Genomic DNA, 22,376 nt, shown 5'->3' with positions numbered 1-22,376 from the left:
ATTACCATACCAAAAGGACATAAAACTGGCATTATCTTAATTACTTATATCGATTTTAACTTCAAATAAGGGTTGCTAATTTATCGGAATGGGAAGTGTTAGGTTTCGATAATAAGAAATACTTTTTTAATTAAATTCCGGATCTGATAAATTAAAGTGTAAGTTGAAAGTAGGTATATTAACAATCCAATTTATTTTTACTTTGTATATATTTAATTACATTAAAAATTGTAAAATAAATAAAACAACTAAAATAACGAGTCTATTAATTATTCACTCATATTATATCGACATGATGTTGATATATGATATACTGAATTCGCTCTTTCGAGATTGACTTTGACACTGACGTTAGTAATTTCTTTTTTGGAAAGTTCAGTTGTCAGAAGTGACTGGAAATATTATTAATAGTAAACAGACATAAAAATAACATAAACCTTACGCCAATCAATAATTATTTATTTACACCATTATAATATATTGATAACAAATGACAAAATTATTTATTGTACAAAATAAAAATATTTTGTAGAAATAAACTCCACAAAATTTTATGAAATTAGTAGACACCCCCACTATTTCTAATAATTCTTCTTTTTTTAATTAAAGATTAGGTTGATTTTAGCAGTTAATAGTGTGAGGTAGGAATTTTTGTGTTGTATGTTTCCTATTCCGAATGTGTCAAAGTGAATCTCGGTAGAGCGAATTCAGATAATTAAAAAAAAGTACTTGGGTAAAATTGAGGCGCTCAGAGCAACAGTGGCCTAAGCCACAAATTGAGCATTTTTAGATTAATATATCAATAAAAGTGGCAACATTAAATCTTCGGAATAAAAAGAAGGGTTTACACAACCTACCTCTATATTTGGCTAAATGGCGCTTCATAATTTGAAGCGCCATCCCATAAGCATAATGGAAATACAAATGCAAAGATTGCATTTATTTCAAAACTTCTTTTTTGGGGTTAGGCCATTGTTACTCTGAGCGCCTCAATTATAACATTAAATTGTGACCAAAATATATATGGATATCATTTGGTCATATTTCTTTTATTTACCTAACTTATTTCAATTAATTGGACATCTGTGATCTCTTTATTAAAGCAAAAAAACTGCATAAATTAGAGTTTTTTCAATCTCACATGGGATCCCTCTCTATTCATAGTGGTATTTTTAAAATATTGACGTAAGTTAAACGTATTGAATTTTAAAATTAAGTATTCATTAGGGATCTTTCATTGCAGCATAGCTCTGAAGATGGCTTTATGGATTTAAAAATGTTTTAGACGCTTCAAAATTAGGTAGTCTAATTTCCCTGTCATCCAGTTGAATAAAAGTTGATCCTTAATTATCAAGATTACCTTACCAATTTTATTTTTCTACGTCACGTCTTTTTTGACATATTTCGCATATTTTTAATACTTTTTTCGTATTCTTTAAAGTAAGTTTTTTTTTGAAATAAAAAAAGTGAGTTTTTTTTTTATGGGAAACACTATTTTTTCCAATATATCGAAATATACTATAGATTTTTTATTGAAAATGGACATGTGGCACTACTATGGCAGGAACATCTTAAAAGAATCATAGTAAAATTTGTGCACCCCATAAAAATTTTATAGGGGTCTTGTTCCATTAAACCCCCCCAAACTTTTGTGTGCGTTCCAATTAAATTATTGTTGTGGAACCATTAGTTAAACACAATGTTTTAAAACTATTTTGCCCATTAGTACTTTTTCAATAAGCCAGTGTTTATTGAGATATTTTGAATATTTTTCGAATACACCACATATATCTATATACCTATATGGTTAAGTACGATTATGGAGACCTAAAATAATCTGAAAATGTATTTATGATTTGCATTTTTAGGTATATCTTAAAACATATTAAAAAAGAAGCCACATCTCGATAAAAGGTGGCTTATCGAAAAAATACTAAGAGGCAAAAAAGTTTTAAAAACACTGTGTTTAACTAATGGTACCGCAATAATAGTATAATTCGAATGTACACAAACATTTGGGGGGTTTAAAGAACAAAACCTTCACAAAATTTTTATGTGATAGTCTCCCGTTTTATACCGCTCACGTGGCTTTGGGAGTATAGCAGGGTAGTCTGCTATATCTAAGGCCTACGGTATACAAGGAAGGTAACAGGGCCAGTGCTACGCTTCAACTGCCTATTTTTACCCCTGGTTTTACCCGAGGTACTCATTTTATTCATGCTGAGTCGACCTGGGGCCTATAAACATTTTAAAAATGTCTAGTGGTTCTTGCAGGCGGTAGGATTTGAACTCCGGACTACCGGCACGCGAGCCACGCACAGTACCGCTTAGCTACGCAGCCCCCTAAAATTTTTATGTAATTTTAATATTTAAACATATTAAAAAAGAAGCCGCATCTCGTTAAAAAAATGGCTTATCGAAAAAATACTGGGAAGCAAAAATTTTTAAAACATTGTTTTTAACTAATGGCATTACAATAATAATTTAATTGGAACGTACACAAAATTTTGGGGGGTTAAAGAGAATAAAACCCCATAAAAATTTTATGGGGTGTACAAATTTCACTGTTATTTTTTTTAAGATGTTCCTGCCTTAAGAATGATACAAGTCGATTTTCAATAAAAAACCTCTAATAGTTTTCGATATATTGAAAAAAGTGGATTTTCATTTTCTAACTTCAAAGTGCTGTAGGTAACTTTTTTATGTGCTCATTTATACTAAGGTAAGTTAGGTTCAATCGAACTATTTTTCGTCTCAGAATATGTGATTTAATTTATGACCTGCATTTTTGTTACACCCTGTATATTACGGAACTGTCACAAAAATATTATCCATATTTTCTTCTTGGAGACGAAAGATAAATTAAAGTTTCAAAATTAAATTTAAAAAACTTTTTTAAAATTTCACCTACTTCAAAACTACACAATTCTCTGATGTCATTACTACCACTGGTTTTATTAAATTTTGTTAGCACGTTCCTAAGTTATATCTCGAAGTTACCGAAAGTAAAAAAGAACTAGTAAAAAAAGTCTAACTGAATTTCTCACCTCTCCAATTATCGTCCAGCACTGGCTCATATGTTAGTTTGTAGCCCTGGAGGAGGCCGTTGCAATGCTCCGTTGGGGGTGGCTGCCAACTAACTTGTAGCGATTGAGACGTCAAAGCTGCACATCTGACGTCTTCCGGTGGCATGCTGGGCACTAGAGCAATATCGAACAGATGTTTAACAGCTTTTACTTTATGACTTTGCGTTTAACGAAATTATATAAGAGACTAGTTTATTACAGACTGTTTATAAGAAAATTGTAATTAATATAAATATATTCAAAATCGTTAAATACTAATTATTAGTCCTGGATCCCGCGTACCAAAGAAAAGTTTATTAATAGCAAGCTAGAAATTTGTTCGCAGCTTAACGGTGTCACGTTGGACAAACTTTGATGTATGGGAACACTGGAACAGGGGAAGTTTTGATTGTGGAACATGATAAACGTGTCGTCCTGACAAGTTTGTGATTGTGAAAAATAGCAAGTTGTTTTTAAGTTGGAATAATTCTTCACACTGCTTTTAGTATGATACAATTGATCAAAAAGATGGCATAACCCAGACATCCAAAGTGAAAGTCATCCTCCAACACCAAATTTTTCTATATGGTCCACATAATGTTCAGAAAAAAGTCACACCATTTTGAGCGTCGGGTTTGGGGGGAGAGGGGGGAGAAATCGGTAAATATAAAAAGTATCGAAAACTGAAAACCTCCACTTTTCACCCTCCGTGACTCTGGAACCGTTGATCTTATAACAATTATGTATAGAACCTTTTTTATTTTAAATTTCATGTAGAACATTTTTCTATAAAACATTCCTTACGCAAAAGCATAGTTTTAGAAATATTGACGAAAAACATAAAAAAACTGCTAATTTACCGACTTCTCCCCCATCTCCCCCCCAAACCGGACGCTCAAAGTGGTATTACTTTTTACTGAACAATATGTGGACCATATAGAACAATTTTGTGTTGAAGGAAAACTTTTTCTTTGGATATCTGGGTCAGGCCTTTTTTTTGGACCAATTATACCATACTACCTCCGTAACTTTGGAACCGTTCATTTTAGAATGGTTATACATAGGGCCTTTTTTATTTAAAATTTAATGTAGAACAATTTTGTATAGAAGGTTGTTTATGCTAAACTGCGTAGTTTTAGAAATATTGGCGAAAAACTTAAAAAACTACGAATTTACCGATTTCCCCCCCCCCCTCTCCCCCCAAACCCGACGCTCAAAATGGTGTGACTTTTTTCTGGACATTGTGTGGACCATATAGAACAATTTGGTGTTGAAGGATAACTTTCACTTTGGATGTCTGGGTTTGGGTCTAACTATACCATACTAATACCATTCCTCTAAAACATTGAATTTTACTAGGTGGCTCTAATAATATGATCACCCACTAGATCGTAAAGTTGTTTGATTTCTTCTACAGAACGGTTAACTGCTATGTATGGTCCATATTGTTATAAGGTATGGAGACATGGACGTTGAAAATTTCTTCCAATAATAAGTTGGAGGCCTTCGAAACGTGGACTTGCGAACAATGTTCCGCATACCATGGACAGATAAAGTGAGAAACGAGGCAGTTTTAAGAAGAGCAAATACTGAAAGAGTTGCTCTACTTGATCAAGGTACGAAAAATTAGATACCTTGACCATATCCTGAGAGAGGAAAAATAAGCAATCCCTCAACTAAATATTCAAGGAAAGAATGAGGGCAAGAGAAGAGTAGGCCGTAAACAAATATCATGACTAGGATATTTAAAGAACTGGACATGCATAAAAATAACACTGGCGAGATTTTGCATGCCACAAAAGACAGACGTCTGACCTTAAAATAATTCGCCAACGAACTATAGTACACGAGCGGGACACCCTCAAAAGTTTTAACGAGCTTAGTTTTTGAGAAAATTGTCAAAATCGCAATTTTGCCCTGAAAATAAAAAAAAAGTTAAACCACGTTTTTCTTAAAATTAAAAGTTGCACCATATTTTTTCTATACCACTTCTAGACCTAAAACTCCCCACAAAACTTCTTTGAACTCTATGGTTTAACATAAACGTAATAAAATAGATAAATTTTAAATTGTGTCACTAAATTTTTGCGATTTAATTCTGCAATTCACGAATCCTTACCTTTTATATTTTAAAATCCATACCTTTTATAAAAAAAGGACTGAAAGACTACAGTTACTTTTGTAGTCTTCACAAAGGTAAGAAGTATATGCCGTAGAAATTTTAGAAAAAAATATTAAAATGGAACAGAGTTCTAGCGAGCTAAACGTAAAAACTCGTGACTTAACGTTTTTTTTTAATTTAAGGTTAAAATTGCAATTTTGACAATGTTCCGTCACATAAAATTCAAAATAAACCTCTTCTTCATTGTAAGCACCATCGAAAACATAAAATAAGACCAAAATTAGCCATTCACCTGCCATGCTCAGTATCTCGAAAAATAAGCGTTATTTTGGGAATGTATAACGTCTATATTAAAAGTTGCGCCATTTTTTTTCTATTAAAAATTTGTAACTAAAACTTTCCAGAAAACTTCTTTGTTCTCTATGTTTTAACATAAACGTGATTAAAGAGATAAATTTTAAAGTTTGCCTCTTAACTTTTGCGATTAAACTTTGCAATTCACGAATCTGCACCTTGTACTTTAAAAAATTCATAACTTTTACTAGAATACGACTAAAATCTTGAAACAGATACCGTTGTCTTCAAAAAAGTGAGCAACAAAATAATATAGTTTACAAGCCATAGACAAAAATATTAAAATCTACCAGAGTTGTGGCGAGCTAAAAGCAAAAAACGTGATTTCATTTTTTTTTATTTTAATGGTAAAATTGCGATTTTGACAATATTTCCCCACCTAAAATTTAAAATAATTTTCGTTTTAGTTTTCAGCACCGCCAAAAACATAATCTAAGACAAAAATTAGCCATTCACCGCCCATGGTCAGTATCTCGAAAAAAACCGTTATAATGGGGATTTCTAATGTCGATAATAAAAGTTGCACTATTTTTTTTTTCTATAAAACATTTTGATCTAAAATTTTCCAGAAAATTTCTTTGTACCCTCTGTTTTAACAGAAATGTGATTAAAAGGCTAAATTTTAAATTTCGTCACTCAACTTTTGCGATTAAACTTTGCAATGCACAAATCCGCAGCTTTTCCTTTGAAAAATTCATAACCTTTATCCGGATAAGAATAAAAGCTTGAAACAGGTACCGTTGTCTTCAGAAATGTTAGAGCTATATACTTTAATAACTTTAGAAAAAAATGTTAAAACGAAACAGAGTTGTAGCGAGGTAAACGCAAAAAAACGTGATTTCTTTTTTTTTATTTTTAGGTTAAAATTGCGATTTTGACAATGTTCCACCACATAAAATTCAATATAAACCTCATTTTCATTTTCAGTACATTCAAAAATATAAAGTGTGAATAAAATTATCCATTCATCTCTCCGTGGTGGTCAGTACCTGGTCATTTTAGGGCTATCTCCCGCTCGCCACGGCACCATAAGAAGAAGAATTTATCATTTCGAGAAAATATTAAAGTTATATATAGAAAACAGCTAAAGGAAAATGAAGTTATTAACTCACCATCTTCCATGGTTTGGGCTGTTACAGGCTCCGATAGTGGCCCTGCTCCTACTTCGTTAAATGCTTGAACAACAATTGTATATCTAGTATATTTGTTTAGCCCACCAAGCAATATTTCTCCACCGTCTTCGCCGTCTCCATTAATGGAAGTAAAATTGTAGCTACCCATAATGGCAGTGCGATAACCTATATTAAAACCCTGAAATAACATAAAAGATATTAAAAAAGAGAACAAAAGCTTAAGATAAATGAACAATTACCAAACACAATTAAATATTTTTATTATACAAAGTATTACATTGGGAAACGGAAATACTTACAGGTGAGTAGAGGTCAATGAAACGGTTCTATACAGGGTGAGTCATGAGGAACTGTACATACTCCTACCTCGTATAGAGGCCCCTATGGGGAATATCAAATGACCATTAAAAAGTGTCTGCTCCCATTCTTTAATAATATAGAGGGTGAGTTTCACATTTTGACAGAAATTTGTATTCGTCATAATTTTCGAACGGTCAGATCGATGTGTCTCTTATTTCGGTCAATCGTTACACTATTACCACCTAATCAAATGATTTATTCAAACTAGAAAAAAATCAGGTCCGGCTTAAAAAAATTAGTTCGTTTGGGTCTTAGAAAAAATTTCACCCTGTATACGCTTTTTGAAAACTCTATTATGAATTTTACAAATTAGACAAATAGGCAATTAAAATGGCATATTTATTTTTTTCCCCACACGATTACTTAATTTTTTATAAAAAAATTAAATTTTACAATGAATTAAAAGTTTGGTAAAATGAACCATATATTTAAAAAAATTAACTTTTATTACAAAAAATTATTTTTTTAAACAAATATTTAATTTATGTTACCACCCAATCCACTCATTTATTCAAACTAGAAAAAATCAGGTCCGGCTTTAAAAAATTAGTTCGTTTGGGTCTTAGAAAAAATTTCACCATGTATACGCTTTTTGAAAACTCTAATATGAATTTTACAAATTAGACAAATAGGCAATTAAAATGGCATATATATTTTTTTCCCACACGATTACTTAATGTTTTATTAAAAAATCAAATTTGTCAAAATCGCAATTTTACCATAAAAATAAAAAAAATTGAACAACGTTTTTCTTTTGGACTCTATAGTTTAACAAAGACGTGATCAAAGAGATAAATTTTAAATTTTTTCACTTAATTTTTGCGATTTTACTTTGCAATTCACAGCAGAAAAAAAAATACTAAAACGGAACAGAGTTGTAGCGAGTTAACCGTGATTTAATTTTTTTTTTCATTTTTAGGTTAAAATTCCGATTTTGACAAATTTGATTTTTTAATAAAAAATTAAGTAATCGTGTGGGGAAAAAAATAAATATGCCATTTTAATTGTCTATTTCTCTAATTTGTAAAATTCATATTAGAGTTTTCAAAAAGCGTATAAAGGGTGAAATATTTTCTAAGACCAAAACGAACTAATTTTTTAAATCCGGGCCTGATTTTTTTCTAGTTTGAATAAATCAGTTGATCGGGTGGAAACATAAATTAAATATTTGTTCAAAGAAAATTAATTTTTGTCATAAAAGTTAATTTTTTTAAATCTATGGTTCATTTTCCAAACTTTTAATTATTCATAGTCAAATTTGATTTTTTTATAAAAAATTAAATCATCGTTTGGGAAAAAAATAATAATGCCATTTTAATTGTCTATTTGTCTAATTTGTAAAATTCATATTAGAGTTTTCAAAAAGTGTATACAGGGTGAAATTTTTTCTAAGACCCAAACGAACTAATATTTTAAAGCTGGACCTGATTTTTTTCTAGTTTAAATAAATCAGTTGGTTCACCAAACTTTTAATTCATAGTCAAATTTGATATTTTTATAAAAAATTAAGTAATCGTGTGGGGAAAAAAATAAATATCCCATTTTAATTACCTATTTGTCTAATTTGTAAAATTCATTTTAGAGTTTTCAAAAAGCTTATACAGGGTGAAATATTTTCTAAGACCCAAACGAACTAATTTTTAAAGCCGGTCCTGATTTTTTTCTAGTTTGAATAAATCAGTTGATTAGGTGGTAATAGTGTAACGATTGGCCAAAATAAGAGACACATCGATCTGACCGTTCAAAAATTATGACGAATACAAATTTCTGTCAAAATGCGAAACTCGCCCTGTATATTATTAAACAATGGAGCAGACACTTCTTAATGGTCTTAATTTGTCTAATGGTTCTTAATTTGTTATTCCCCATAGGAGCCTCTAGACGAGGTAGGAGTATGTACAGTTCCTCATGACTCACCCTGTACTGCCTCACCAATTTTTGTAACCGAGTTGCAGGGTGCTTTATTGATTTTGTTCATTTCTTCCTGGACCCATAGCTTTAGAACCACCTTGTACATTTTTTTAGATATTTGGTAGACATAATATATATCTAATCTAGAACCCAAGATATTTACTTGTTCTTCTTCTTTAGCCCATTTCGATCCAACTTTTACATAGGCCTTCCTCAAATCTTTCCATATCTGTCTATCCTTGGCTGCTCTTTTCCAGTTTTTACAATATCGTCCTTCTATTACATCTGAGATCTTCCTCTTCCTCTTCTTCCCATCCACGGTCTAAAGTTTTGTATTTCAGCATTCCATCTTTTATCTTCCTGTCTCGCATTGTGTCCCGCAAATCTCCACTTTAACCCTGTTATGTTCAGTTACATTTTTTACTTTTGTTTGACCATCTACTAATCACAAGAAAAATCCATGTCTGGACTAAAAAAATTATCAATTCATTGTGACCTTGAAAACATATTGAAATTTTCAAAATCCGTTTGCATATTTAGAAAGAGCACAAAAATTTTTAAGTTTAATGGTTCGGTTCAATTTTTTTACCTAAACAATTTAATGACCTTTAATTTTGAAATTAGATGGAAATTTTTAAAAACAGATTAAGAGCACACAGTAGCGATCAACAGGTAGCAACAAACGCGGTCCAAGATTGCGAAAGTTCTGCGAACTTTCAAAAGTGAGGCAACAGTGCGTCGGTAATTCGACACTGACAGTGACGTTTAAACTATCAAAAACAATAATTTTTATACACATAGGCGCTAAATGTTGCCAAGTCAGTGACGTTCGATTTCTTGTTATAAAAAAATCGATTTTTAGTAGTTCCAATGTGACACAAAATCGAGGCACGGGATAAAAAAGTTTATTTGAAGAAAGTGTATTTTTTTGTCTTTCTTAATGGCGGTACAGGCTCCTTTTTTCAGTATTTTATTTAGTTATAGAGTAATTTCCACATACTAACATATTTCTGAAATTGGGTTCTGTACCGCCATTCTTTATTATATTTCGAATATGTGTGCCAAATATCTCGACAAAATATTCCAAATTAGAGCCGCAATCTTGGAACGCGTTTGTTGCTACCTGTTGATCGCTACTGTTTGCTCTTAAGAAGCAGGTATGATAAAGCAGAACTTGAGAACTTTATGTAATAATAAATTGTTAAATTGAATGCACAAATACTCATTTTAAAAATATTAGTTACTTAATTATTTACCACATTTGAACGACCCATTTAATAATCACAAAAAATAATACAGATCCGGATTTAAAAATCCGTGTGCACATTTGAAAAGGATACAAAAGACTACGTCGATACCAATTATAACTCAATCAATATACCAATTAAAACTAAATATTATTTCTCGTTATTAAAAAAAATTTTCGGATGACAGATGAAAAATCCACGTAACTTCCTTTGACACCTTGTCATACATTTTTGGCACCAAACTGTCTAATAATCAGTTGGTTGGTAACCTCTCACTTGAACACAAGTACTTACCTTGTGCAATTTTCGAGAAAGGATGAAATACATTATGTGATCTGTGTGTGTTTATGTTTTATTGGCACTGGTTTAAGCAACCAACTGGCCAGTCAATGTGTTTTGAATTCTCTCTTTTACAAAATATATGCTTAGTATCTAAATTTAAAACTATTAGTACTACTGTTTTTTTTTACTCTGTTTTTTTTATTATATTTTTTAACATTTTTTTTATTACATTTTTTATTTATTTTTTTTTTTTTTTTTTTTTTTTTTTATATTTTTTTTTGTATATTTTTTTATATTTTTTTTTGTATATTTTTTTATCGCGCTAAGACCTAAACCCGATTCAACCTCGCGGAGGTTTAGATCTTAGTATCTTTTTATTTTATTTAATTATTTTTTTTTTTTTTTTTCTTTTTTTTCTCAGAGCTTTAATTTTAAACAATTAACATGGTTGTACAAAATTTTATAAACATCTAGATTGTTTGATTGTAAAAGGTATATAAGATTAAAAGGAAATTGTACATTAACTTGAACTAGATTGGCAAAAAAGTTTGATATTTCAATAAAATGTAAAGGACATTCTAATAGCATATGTTGTAGATCAGCTAGCTCTCCACATAAACATTCATCATTATCTACAAGTCCTATTTCTCTTTTGTAGACTGGAGTCAGACAGTGATTACTTCTTATTCGACAAATAGTTTTGATAAAGCCTTTGTTGGAAACTTGATTAAACCATGTCTTGATGGGAAGTGTAGGCTGGATTTTTTTGTAATAATTTCCTTTGTCTGAATTATTGTATTGTTCCTGCCATTTCGTCCGTTTGATAGATCTCATAATAGAAATTATGTCTCCCATAGGAAGTTGATAAGTATGCAGAGTGGATTCCTTCGTTGTTGCTTTTTTAGCCAGATCATCTACTATTTCGTTGTTTTTTATACCAATGTGTGCTTTTATACCATTTTGTGATCTGTAAAATCTTACGACATCGACTTGATGTCGACCAATTCTTAATATACAGTGAGCACGTAAAGGTTGGAAAAAATTTATTTTCTCGAGAATGGACGATTTTGGAAAAAAATCCCGACACAGGTCAATTTTTATTTTTAAATTGCGACTTTTTGGCATATATATCATACTAGTGACCTCACCTATCTGGGCGTGATGACGTCATCTATGATTTTTAAATGAGAATAGGGGTTGTGTAATAGCTCATCTGAAAGGTAATTCAATTCTCTATTCAGTGATATAAACATTAACATAATTATTTATACAGGGCGTCCAAAAAAAAATTTTAATTAAATTTACTGGCATAAAAAGAAGAATCTGTGTAATTTATTTAACTCAAAATACATTTTACTGCTATCAGAAAACAGGAAATAATGTTTATTTGACAAATAAATATTGATTTTTTCTTAAATTCAATATTAAAGCAGCCACCCACCTTCCTCTTGACAGTTTGAACATTTAATTTAAGGGCAAAGCAATGAATACTTTTCAAATAAACATTGTTTTCTGTTTTCTGAAAGCAGTAAAATGTATTTTGAATTAAATAAATTACATGTATTCTTCTTTTTATGTCAATAAATATAATTAAAAAAATTTTTTTTGGACACCCTGTATAGAGAATTATGTTAATGTTTATATTACTGAATAGAGAATTGGATTACCTTTCAAATGAGCTATCACACGACCCCTATTACCATTTAAAAAACCATCGATGACGTCATCACGCCCAGATGGGTGACGTCACTAGTATGATATATATACCAAAAAGTCGTAATTTAAAAATAAAAATAGACCTGTTTCAGAATTTTTTTCCAAAATCGTCCATTCTCTAGAAAATGAATTTATTCCAACCTTTACGTGCTCACTGTAGAATGTAACAATAATGTAATTTAGAGGTTTTTAGACCTATTGACGTCGCTAGTTTCAATTACTTGTACACTGGACGTAAGTAACCACATTCTTTAAATTTTTTCAACTGTCAAAATTTCACCCTTTTGTTTTTTACTTTTACTGGTTCACTTATTTCCAGGTTTACACTGATGATGGTCAGTTTGACCGAAAACGTCTTGTACTTCCACTCCCTTTTGGATAATTTTAAGGACTTTTTAATAAATTCATATGCCTACATACAACAAAAGTGTCTACTTCATTCCACGTTGTTCCAATTAAACTCTTATTGTGGTACCAATAGGTAAACACAGTGTTATTAAAACTTTTTTGCCTCTTAGTCTTTTTTTGATAAGTCACCTTTTACCGACATGTGGCTTCTTTTCAAAATATACCTAATAATGTAAATTATAAATAAATTTTCAGATTATAACAGCTCTCTATAATCGTACTTAACCATATGTGATGGATTCGACAAATATTTAAAATATCTCGATAAACACTGGCTTATAGAAAAAGTACTAAGCGGTAAAAAAATTGTAAAAATATTATGTTTACCTAATTTAATTGGAATGTACACAAAAGTTTGGGGGATTTAAGGGAACAAAACCCCCATAAATTTTTTATGGGGTGCACAAATTTCACTTTAATTTTTTTTAAGATGTTGCTCCTATAAGAATGCCACATGTTCATTTTCAATAAAAAATCTCTAGGAGTTTCGGATATATGAAAAAAAATCGATTTTCATTTCCTAGCTTCAAAGGGCTGTAACTTTTTTTGTGTGCACTATTGTATATAAGTAACTAAGGTTCAGTCAACCTGTTTTTGAACCCAGAATCTGTAGTATAATTTATGACCAATCTTTTCGGGACACCCTGTATTATCGCCGTTAATATGATAGTTTGTGTTTTCAGGTTAATTGAGAAACTGTATAAGAAAACTAAAGTATAAGTAGGTATAGCAGGCATTACTCCAATAAGTAAATTCCTCTAATATAACCACTTTACAAACTTAAAGCCTTAATTAAAACTATTAATCAAGTCTGACGTATTGTAACGCCTCATCCGACGCTGAGCGCCGGCGTTTTTGTATACATATATATCCTATACTAACAAATTTTAAGTGCGCACTTGTTTTATATTTGCGGTCTTCTCTCTTATAGGCTATTGAATATATTGTTGTAGAATTGTTTTTTTTAATTCAAAAAAATTATAGTTCATCATTTAAAAAGAAAATTAAATTTATATTAAAGACCATTAGATCATAGATTCCCATCCCAATCTAATTTAGATATTAAACAGTGTTTCGGGAAAGTGAAAACGATTAGTGATAATGATTCGACGAAGTGAATGGGTACACTAACAAACAATTCGGGATTATAAAGTGGACATATCGTTTGGCGAGAACAATAATGCTTTTAAAATGTTTCCGGGAAGGTTTTAATAATGGTAAACACTTTGTTTTAGTTTTTAGAAGTAAAAGTAGTATGTACGGAAAAACTAAGTATGATATTTCTTAAAATTTGACAAAGTGGAAAGTTATATAGAAAAATATTTGGTTCTTAAGAAATGGGTATGAAAGGTTTTGAGAGAGGCCTGTTTTTGATTGGGTGGAAAATATCGGTAGAAGGGATAAGAAGTTGGAGTCTGGATTTGCGAGAGAAAAGAGGGTCACTGTATAATGGATATCTGAGGAGAGCAGTCGAGTTTTCAAAAGTGAGAAATCAGTGTATAGTGGTGTGATCGGCCTTTGCGAGCAGAATCAAGTTGAAACCAAATTGTCGACCGGTTGAAAAGTTAATTTTCCTGGTCCAAGGGAGATTAATTTGTTTTGTCTAGAACGAGTAGCTGATCGATATCTATTCGCACAAAATATCGAGCAAGGAGAAAAGTGAGTAAGAGAATTCTAGCAAGTCCTGTGTGTTGTTTTGGAAGCACTTTGGACGAGAGGGACCTTTTCGCAACATCCAGAGAGTACGTTGGAAGAATCGAGGACCACGCAATCCGGAAAAGGAAAAAGAGGAAGTGAAGAAACAAAAAGGTTAGTCAAATCATTTGTCGGAATGGAGAGAATTTGTTTATATCAGAACCATATTTGCTTATTTGTTTATTGAACATTACTATAACGCAGTTAGTCATTTCAAATATAAGAATTCAATTCAAATGAATAAAAGTAAATTTTATTTTAAGTATGAGAAAATAATAATTTATTTAAATCATTTTTTTTTTGTTAAAAAAAAAAGAGACATCAGAATTAAAGTTGATTTATTAAGTAAGAAATTGTTGCAACAAAGTTAAATTTAGTGTTTTTTAAATCATATGTACACGAATTATTCGGTAAATGAATAGTATATTACAATTATATGATATTGAATGTTTTTAATTTCCCTTGTTTTATCCTGGAAGAAGTAAGCAACTAGAAATACTAGAAGCCACAAATCATAGGTATTGTATCAAATACAAAATTGGCCTTGGGAATAAAATTTATTTGAGTATTTAATTTGAATTTAGTTTTGTTTTACATGGGCAGTAATTAAAGTAACTGAATAATTAATTTAATTAAGAATTTGCTAATCAATCTAAATAAAGAGATACAGTAGAGCATAACAATATATACTTTAGAAAGAAAGTGAAACTTTAAAAGTGTTTTATTGTTGAGGACCAATGGACCCCCAAATATGAAAAAACAGCGGAGTGCTACCATTTAAAGCAGTGAATTATTAGTCCATACAAGGTGATTTATTAGTAGGGTAAAGCTCAATAGATCCGCTATAGTAATAGATAGCAATAAAAGTTAATAACTAAAATTTTAGCCACCTTTGAGCTTCACATTACAAAATTAGTTAGAATGTTATAGGGTGTTCGATAACACAGTGGTAGACCAAACTTTTGTTTTTTTTTTAATGGAACACCCTATATTTTATTTTAAATTCGAAATCCTGTTAACTTCTCCATCACAAAAATATAAAGGTTTGTTATGTTATACACGGTATTTACAAAGTTTTAACCAATTTTATATGAAAATCGTAACAAGTTCAACTCCCTGTATAAATAAAAATAAGAAAAAGAGCAATGATTTATTAATGCCATATTTTTTTACGTATCGTCAAAATTTTCAAGAATGATTGATATTGCTAATTTTCTTTATATCAAATACAGGGTGAGTCAAAACGCAAGTACATTATTTTCTCAGTAATTTTAAATGGAACAACTTTTACTTTTTTAACTCTATTGAAAAGAACCATTACCATACTTTAATTTTTAGATAACATTCCCTATATCTAAATTTATTAGTTTTCGAGATATTTTAATTTTTCAATGGACCAGTAGCGTGGCCATCACCAGAATTTAATAAACTGGATTGACTTTTTTGGGGTTACGTTAATAACGAAGTTTATAAAATACCTCCAACAATAAGGGATGAGATAAAAAATAGAATACAAAGTGTATTTCGATGTGTTAATTTACAAATGCTTCGTAGAGTAAGTAGCTCATTCAATTATCGTTTTTAGGCGTGCATAAATGTGTTAGGAGCTAATTTTGAACACCTTATATAATTAAATATTAAAAATATTTTATTAAAAGTACCTTCTAATTTTTTCAAACATGTTTTTTTGCAAAATGTATTACTGATAAATTATTTTTCGTTCTTTATTTGTTACATTTCACATTTACATACAAAAGTAGTGTTTAATTTTCTTCACAAAATGTTGTATTTTCTGTTTGTGTGTTTTTTTGTAAAATTTAGTACTAATTTTCTTTCTTTATTTGTTACATTTACATAAAAAAGTAGTTTTTAATTGTTTCAAAAATGTTGCATGTTGTGGTTGTGCTTTTTTGTTGTAAAATGTATAATAAATTTGGACATAGGAAATGTTATATAAAAATTAAAGAACGGTAATGTTACTTTTCAATAATGATATAAAATACAGGGTGTTCCATTTAACATTACTGAGAAAATAATGTACTTGCGTTTTGACTCACCCTGTATTTGATATAAAGAAAATTAGCAATTTCAATAATTCTTGAAAATTTTGACAATAAATAAAAAAATATGGCATTAATAAACCATTGCTGTTTTGCTTATTTTTATTTATACAGGGAGTTGAACTTGTTACGATTTTCATACAAAATTGGTTATAACTTTGTAAATACCCTGTATAACATAACAAACCTTTATATTTTTGTACTGGAGAAGTTAATATGATTTCGAATATAAAATAAAATATAGGGTGTTCCATTAAAAAAAAACATAAGTTCGGTCTGCCGCTGTGTTATCGAACACCCTGTAACATTCTAATTAATTTTAAAATGTGAAGCTCAAAGTTGGAGCTCAAAACTGTATAGACTAGAGTGCATTCAAGTGAATTCTATGCACCTTTCGTGAGTCTACAATATACATTCTCCCATTGTCCGCTATTTATCGCTGTATGCTTTATAAATTTGTAAAAAGCTCAGGCACTAGACGGTCACCAAGGATTCTGCATTACGACCTATAGATAATTTTCTCTTTCTCTAGATAGATGTCGCTAACGCGTCCGTACGCATGTAATATTTTATTATTTGGCTTCGTGGTGCAGCCAGAATTAGTTTGCTTCGGAATACACCACAGGCGACTCTGAATACTCTGAAAAGGAGAAATCTAGGTCAGCCAATGGTGGTGCTCCCCGAATCCAATTAAATCTAAAGCTGTCTTTCTTCATCTCTATTTATTCCACAATGTATTATGTTTTCCATCTTTTGCGATATTTTGCCGGTTTTTAGCGCACTCATCACTCTATACGAAAAGTGCATAATATAATGCATCCTAATGGACTCTAGTATATAGGAACCCATTTAACACTTTCTCAAAAACCCACTCCTTTAAGTGGTAGCACTCTTCGGTTTTTCGATATTTGGGGCCCATTGAATATATGAAACAATAAAACCGTTTTAGCATTGTAGTTCCTTTTAGCCCTCTTTTTCATAATCAGGTTATACAAAATGACATGTTTTGATTTACCTGTATATCTCCATGCCTTAATTCAGGTAACGGTGGTGACCACGTCACCAATATTTCTGAGGAAGAAATAGGCCTAGTAGCGGGATTCAGCGGAGGACCAGCAGGACGTTGGGGCTCCGTTCTTAAAAGGAGATCTTCACTGGGAGAACTCTTACCTGCTGGACCTTCTGCGATGACGTGAAACGTGTACTTCGTAGCCGGTTTCAGATCTTCGATAAGGGCAGTGAATGGTAGCGGCGAATCTGACAGCTCAATTTGATGCCAAGATCCTAAACAATTAAAACAGTTTTTAAAGCTTTGATATCATAAGTATTTATTCTGTAGAGAAGTATTAGGGAAATATACAGTGCTAGTCAAAAGTACGGTCCCCCTTGTATTTTTTAAACGGTTATATGTATTTATAATACTGAAATTTGGAGGGATAAAATAAACAGACCTAAGCTCCTCAAACAGTCATAACAGGTGACGTAATAGTGACAGATGACGTTACAGAGCCACTGTGACCGATAATTTTAAATGGGACCTTATAGCAAATGATACTTCGTTTGAAAGGTATTGAATTCAGTCATACCAATTTTATTTAAGTTTAAGCTCATTTTGATGAAAAAATTTAAGAAAGTATTGTTTACTCTTACAAGTTTAGGGACACCGATGTCCACCTCTAGTACAATTGTTTTGAAGGTCCCCCAGTTAGTCTCGATATATTGGATTTTTCACACTTTGCTATTTTTGTTAGCCTCTCATTGTCCATTCTATTGACGTATTCTCCTCAGTCCGTCCCTTTCTACCCATATCACGATATTCTGGAGACCATGTTGTTCTTTAATATACTCATTTTTTTTTTCAATCCATAAGAGTTTAACCAAATATTCCCATTTTAGTTCTTCTTAGGAGCTTTCGTTTGCAGCTGTTTCCGCTCTGGTTTTAAAAGGCATTACTACTGTTGCGCAGATCTTATATTCTCACTTTACTTTCAATATTCATGGTATATCATCTACAGATTCTTCCTAATGTCACGTAGATATCCAAATATTATTGCTGCTCTGTAAGCCTGATTTGACCTCCTTGAGGTTTGCTCAAGACCTTTGTTGTTGGCTGCTAGTTTTTATCTCTAATATTCTCTAATTTTTACGTTAATCGTGAGTGAGTTTGTCTTCTTAATATATATATAACCATATTTAGTTTTTCGAAAGCTGTGTAATAATGGTTGTAGGTTATCTCATCCTCCAATATAATTTTAACTTATTTAATAATTTCTTCATTATCAAATTAAAAACGCTGAATATGAAGCTGTGAATAAGTGAGTGTGTAGAGAAACATACTGCGGTCGGTCAAGCGAAACGTAGAACAGGGGTTACTGAGAGGGTATCAAAGTTGCTTTCCTACGAAGATAATTATTTCCATTTACTAAGGCTGAAAATCAGTACACGAATTCTAAATTAAATATAAATAAAAGTTATTATAGTTGGTCAGCTGTATGACGGGACAGAGCCAATAGTCGATTGAGGAAATGAAGCATTTTGGCTAGCAATTTTTTCGTCCAGCATGGATTTACTTGAAATTTTCACAGAAGGTAGGGAATAGTCTAAGGATCATTTTCTATATCATGCCGCTATCATACGCTAAAACCTTGGGTGTGGTTGCCAGCCCATCTCGGGGGTGGGAATTTTTAATTGCATTTTAACCATGCAGTTCGATGGAAAAAGTATTTCTAAGAAAATTTTTTTTTTACATTTTCTTCGTAAAAGTAATAGTTTTCGAGTTATTCACGCTTGAAAATAACAGTTTTTCGACGAAAAAATCGATTTTTTAGAGGGTTTTTTAAGAATACCTCGAAAAATATGCATTTAATAAAAAAACTGTGGATATCAAAGTTGTATCTTTTAGTAACACAAACCAAATTCTTTTCCAATAATATCTTTGAGACCAATACAAACCAAGATACGGCATGTTAAAAGTTAGCTTTTTTCATCAAATGCATAATTTGAAATATTCAAAGCCAAATAATGGGAAAAATTTGCATTTTCCGAGTAAAACTTAAATAATCTTTTTTCAAGTATACAATTAGACTCTTCAAAAAAATAATAAAAAGTTTCTAGCATGAAAATTAAGCGACTTTAATCAAAAAAATGTCGGTACCTGCTTTTCTCAACGAAAAAATCAGTGAAAACAACCCTCTAACTACCTTCCTAATTCAAAATTGGTCTTCACCTTTCTGTAGTTCATTTTATATTTATATTATCAATACACTCAAGGTTTGAACTATTTAAAATGCATAATTTTGGAAAAATAATATATCTCACTGTGTACTGATTTTCAGCCTTAGTAAATGGATTTAATTACCTTCGTAGGAAAGCAACTTTGAATACCCTCTCAGTAATGAGACCCCTCACAAATGATTTTGTAGAATTTTTAAGAGCTATAAGACTGTGTAAATTAAATTCCGTAAGATGCCTTAGATTTTAATTGGGGCGGGTTTAAAGGGCTCGAATAAGGGGGTGTTTGCTGGTAAATAGAGGATTTAAACAGCTATATTTGGATAACTATTCACTGTAATGAAAATCTATGCACAGGGTAATTTTACTCATTAAAAAAGCTACAATTTAGTAGTATATAATTTTTTTCATATCTTCAGTATTTTCGGAGATATTTTGAAGTAAAAGGTGAAAAATAACAAATTGCAAAAAATCCATTTTTCTGTAAACTCCAATTTTTCCAAAATTAAGCAATTTAAATAGGTCAAACTCCTCGAGTATATAGATACTATAAATATAAAAGGAACTGCGGAAAGGTGAAGATCAATTTTGAATTAGGAAGGTAGTGGGGGGGGGGGGGTTGTTTTCACTGATTTTTCGTAGAGAAAAGCAGGTACCGACATTTTTTTGTAAGTCGCTTAATTTTCATGCTAGAAACTTTTTATTATTTTTTTATGAAAGGTCTAATTATATGCTCGAAAAAAGATTATTTAAATTTCCCCCGAAAAATGCAAATTTTTCCCATTATTTGGCTTTGAATAGTTCAAATTGTGCAATTGACGAAAAAAGCTAACCTTTAACATGCCGTATCTCGGTTTGTGTTGGTCTTAAAGATACTATAGGAAAAGAATTTGGTTTGTGTTACTAAAAGATACAATTTCCATATCAACAGTTTTTTTTATTAAATGCATATTTTTTCGAGGTATTCTCAAAAAACCCTCTAAAAAGTCGATTTTTTCGTCTAAAAACTGTTATATTCAAGCGCGAATAACTCGAAAAATATTAGCTGTACGAAGAAAATGTAAAACCATTTTTTTTAATCACTGTTTCCATTGAATTACATGGTTAAAATGTAATAAAAAATTCCCACCCCAGGGTTTTAGCGTATGATAGCGGCATGATATATAAAATGATCCTTGGACTATTCCATACCTTGTGTGAAAATTTCAAGTAAATTAATGCTGGACGAAAAAATTGCTAGCCAAAATGCTTTATTTCCTCAATCGACTATTGGGGTCGACCAACGGTTGGGCTCTGTCCCGTCATACAGCTGACCAACTATAATAAATTTTATTTATATTTAATTTAGAATGTGTGTACTGATTTTCAGCCTTAGTAAATGGATTTAATTACCTTCGTAGGAAAGCAACTTTGATACCCTCTCAGTAACCCCTGTTCTACGTTTCGCTTGACCGACCGCAGTATGTTTCTCGACACACTCACAGTAATCAACTGAGATATTCAAAAAGATATTTGAGCGCTGCCTCTTGGGTCTGGGGGTAAGGTGTAATCTTTAAAAATAACATCAAAAAACAAAATCAAAAAGTATTTTTACTTACGATCCATCTCCCGATATTCTATAATAAACTTGAAGACCTCGTGCGTATCGCCAGACTTATGTTGCCATTTGAGATTAACTGATCTGCTACTGATCATTGCTGCTTCTACATTTTGAGGTGGAACTGGCGGTTCTTGTACTAACAATTGAACTAGTTGTTGGTCTCTACCGTACATGTTGCTAGCTTGGCAAAAGTAGGCTCCACTGTCTTTCGCATCTGCATTTAATATTTGCAATTCTGCTGCCACCTGAAAATTAAAACAAAGTCGATTAAGATAACAATTTTTGACTGAAATAGTTAGATAAGTGAAGTAAAAAAATAGCACACAGCTCAAACCTCAAACAAAGAAGTGTTACAAGGAATAGGCAAATACCGAAAACTATTTAACATAGTGAAAGTTAGAAAACCATTTTACCTATACGCCAGTCAATGGGAGCAAGAATAGGATATTACCTCCGAATTCTATCCTACTGCATGGATTTTAATAACATTTTGGGCCTAGCCTCTATTTATCTCCTAATTCAAAGTCTACCCTATGCCGATGTGTGCTTTTATCTTGGGGGTAGTTCCCACCCCTTATTATAGGTGGACAATGTTTTTGGTTAAACTTACCACGGAATTCGCTAGAGAACCTAATTCTAAGCAAAAACTGTTCTATAATTTTTTTTGAAAACTCAATACATTTTGAGATATTCGTGGTTGAAAATTGGCCATTTTCATTGAAAAATAATACCTTTTCGAAAGGATTTTTGCGAATACCTTAAAAACTATGCATCTAACTTAAAAAATTATATTAAACATTTTTGTAGGCTATAAAAAAAACAAACAGAAACTTGCCTTCATAGACCTTTTAGTTATAATACAAAAAGAGATGGTAGGTGAAAATAGTTTGTTTTTTGGTACATTCTCAAATTGGTGTATTCAACTTGAAATAACAGAGAAACGGTCGATTTTAGGCGTATAATGGCTACCAGTACCTTTTGTAGTACTTGAAAGGACCTTTAAAATGAGCTGTATTAAAGGTCCATTACATTAAAACTAAGCGAGGTATGCTTCAAACAAAATTGATAACAAATGTATTTTAAGAAAAATTGAGAAGTAATTTTTACCCCCATCCACCAAAATGTTAATGAATCGTTTCCCTTCCACAATACCTTTTATTATAGTGTTATTTCTATGTTCAAAAAGTTGGAC

The 22,376-nt window shown here is 31.2% G+C and overlaps 1 protein-coding gene across 3 annotated transcripts in view; it reads right to left on the bottom strand.

Annotated features, from left to right (window-relative positions):
* The window catches only part of LOC114329496 (cell adhesion molecule Dscam2), a 1,422,998-nt gene that overhangs the window by 122,620 nt on the left and 1,278,002 nt on the right, over positions 1-22,376 (bottom strand). For all 3 annotated transcript variants that reach the window (XM_050654329.1, XM_050654330.1, XM_050654331.1), the window contains exons 16-19: positions 21,183-21,429; positions 17,369-17,637; positions 6,654-6,852; positions 3,048-3,200 (exon numbers count right to left, since the gene is read on the bottom strand). In XM_050654329.1, the coding sequence (XP_050510286.1) occupies positions 3,048-3,200; positions 6,654-6,852; positions 17,369-17,637; positions 21,183-21,429 (868 nt within the window). The remainder of the gene's footprint in view (positions 1-3,047; positions 3,201-6,653; positions 6,853-17,368; positions 17,638-21,182; positions 21,430-22,376) is intronic.

This window comes from Diabrotica virgifera, chromosome 6 (assembly GCF_917563875.1).
Source record: "Diabrotica virgifera virgifera chromosome 6, PGI_DIABVI_V3a".
Classification (NCBI taxonomy): domain Eukaryota; kingdom Metazoa; phylum Arthropoda; class Insecta; order Coleoptera; family Chrysomelidae; genus Diabrotica; species Diabrotica virgifera.
The sequence above is the reverse complement of the archived record's forward strand: the minus strand, read 5'-3'. Positions and strand labels throughout refer to the sequence as shown.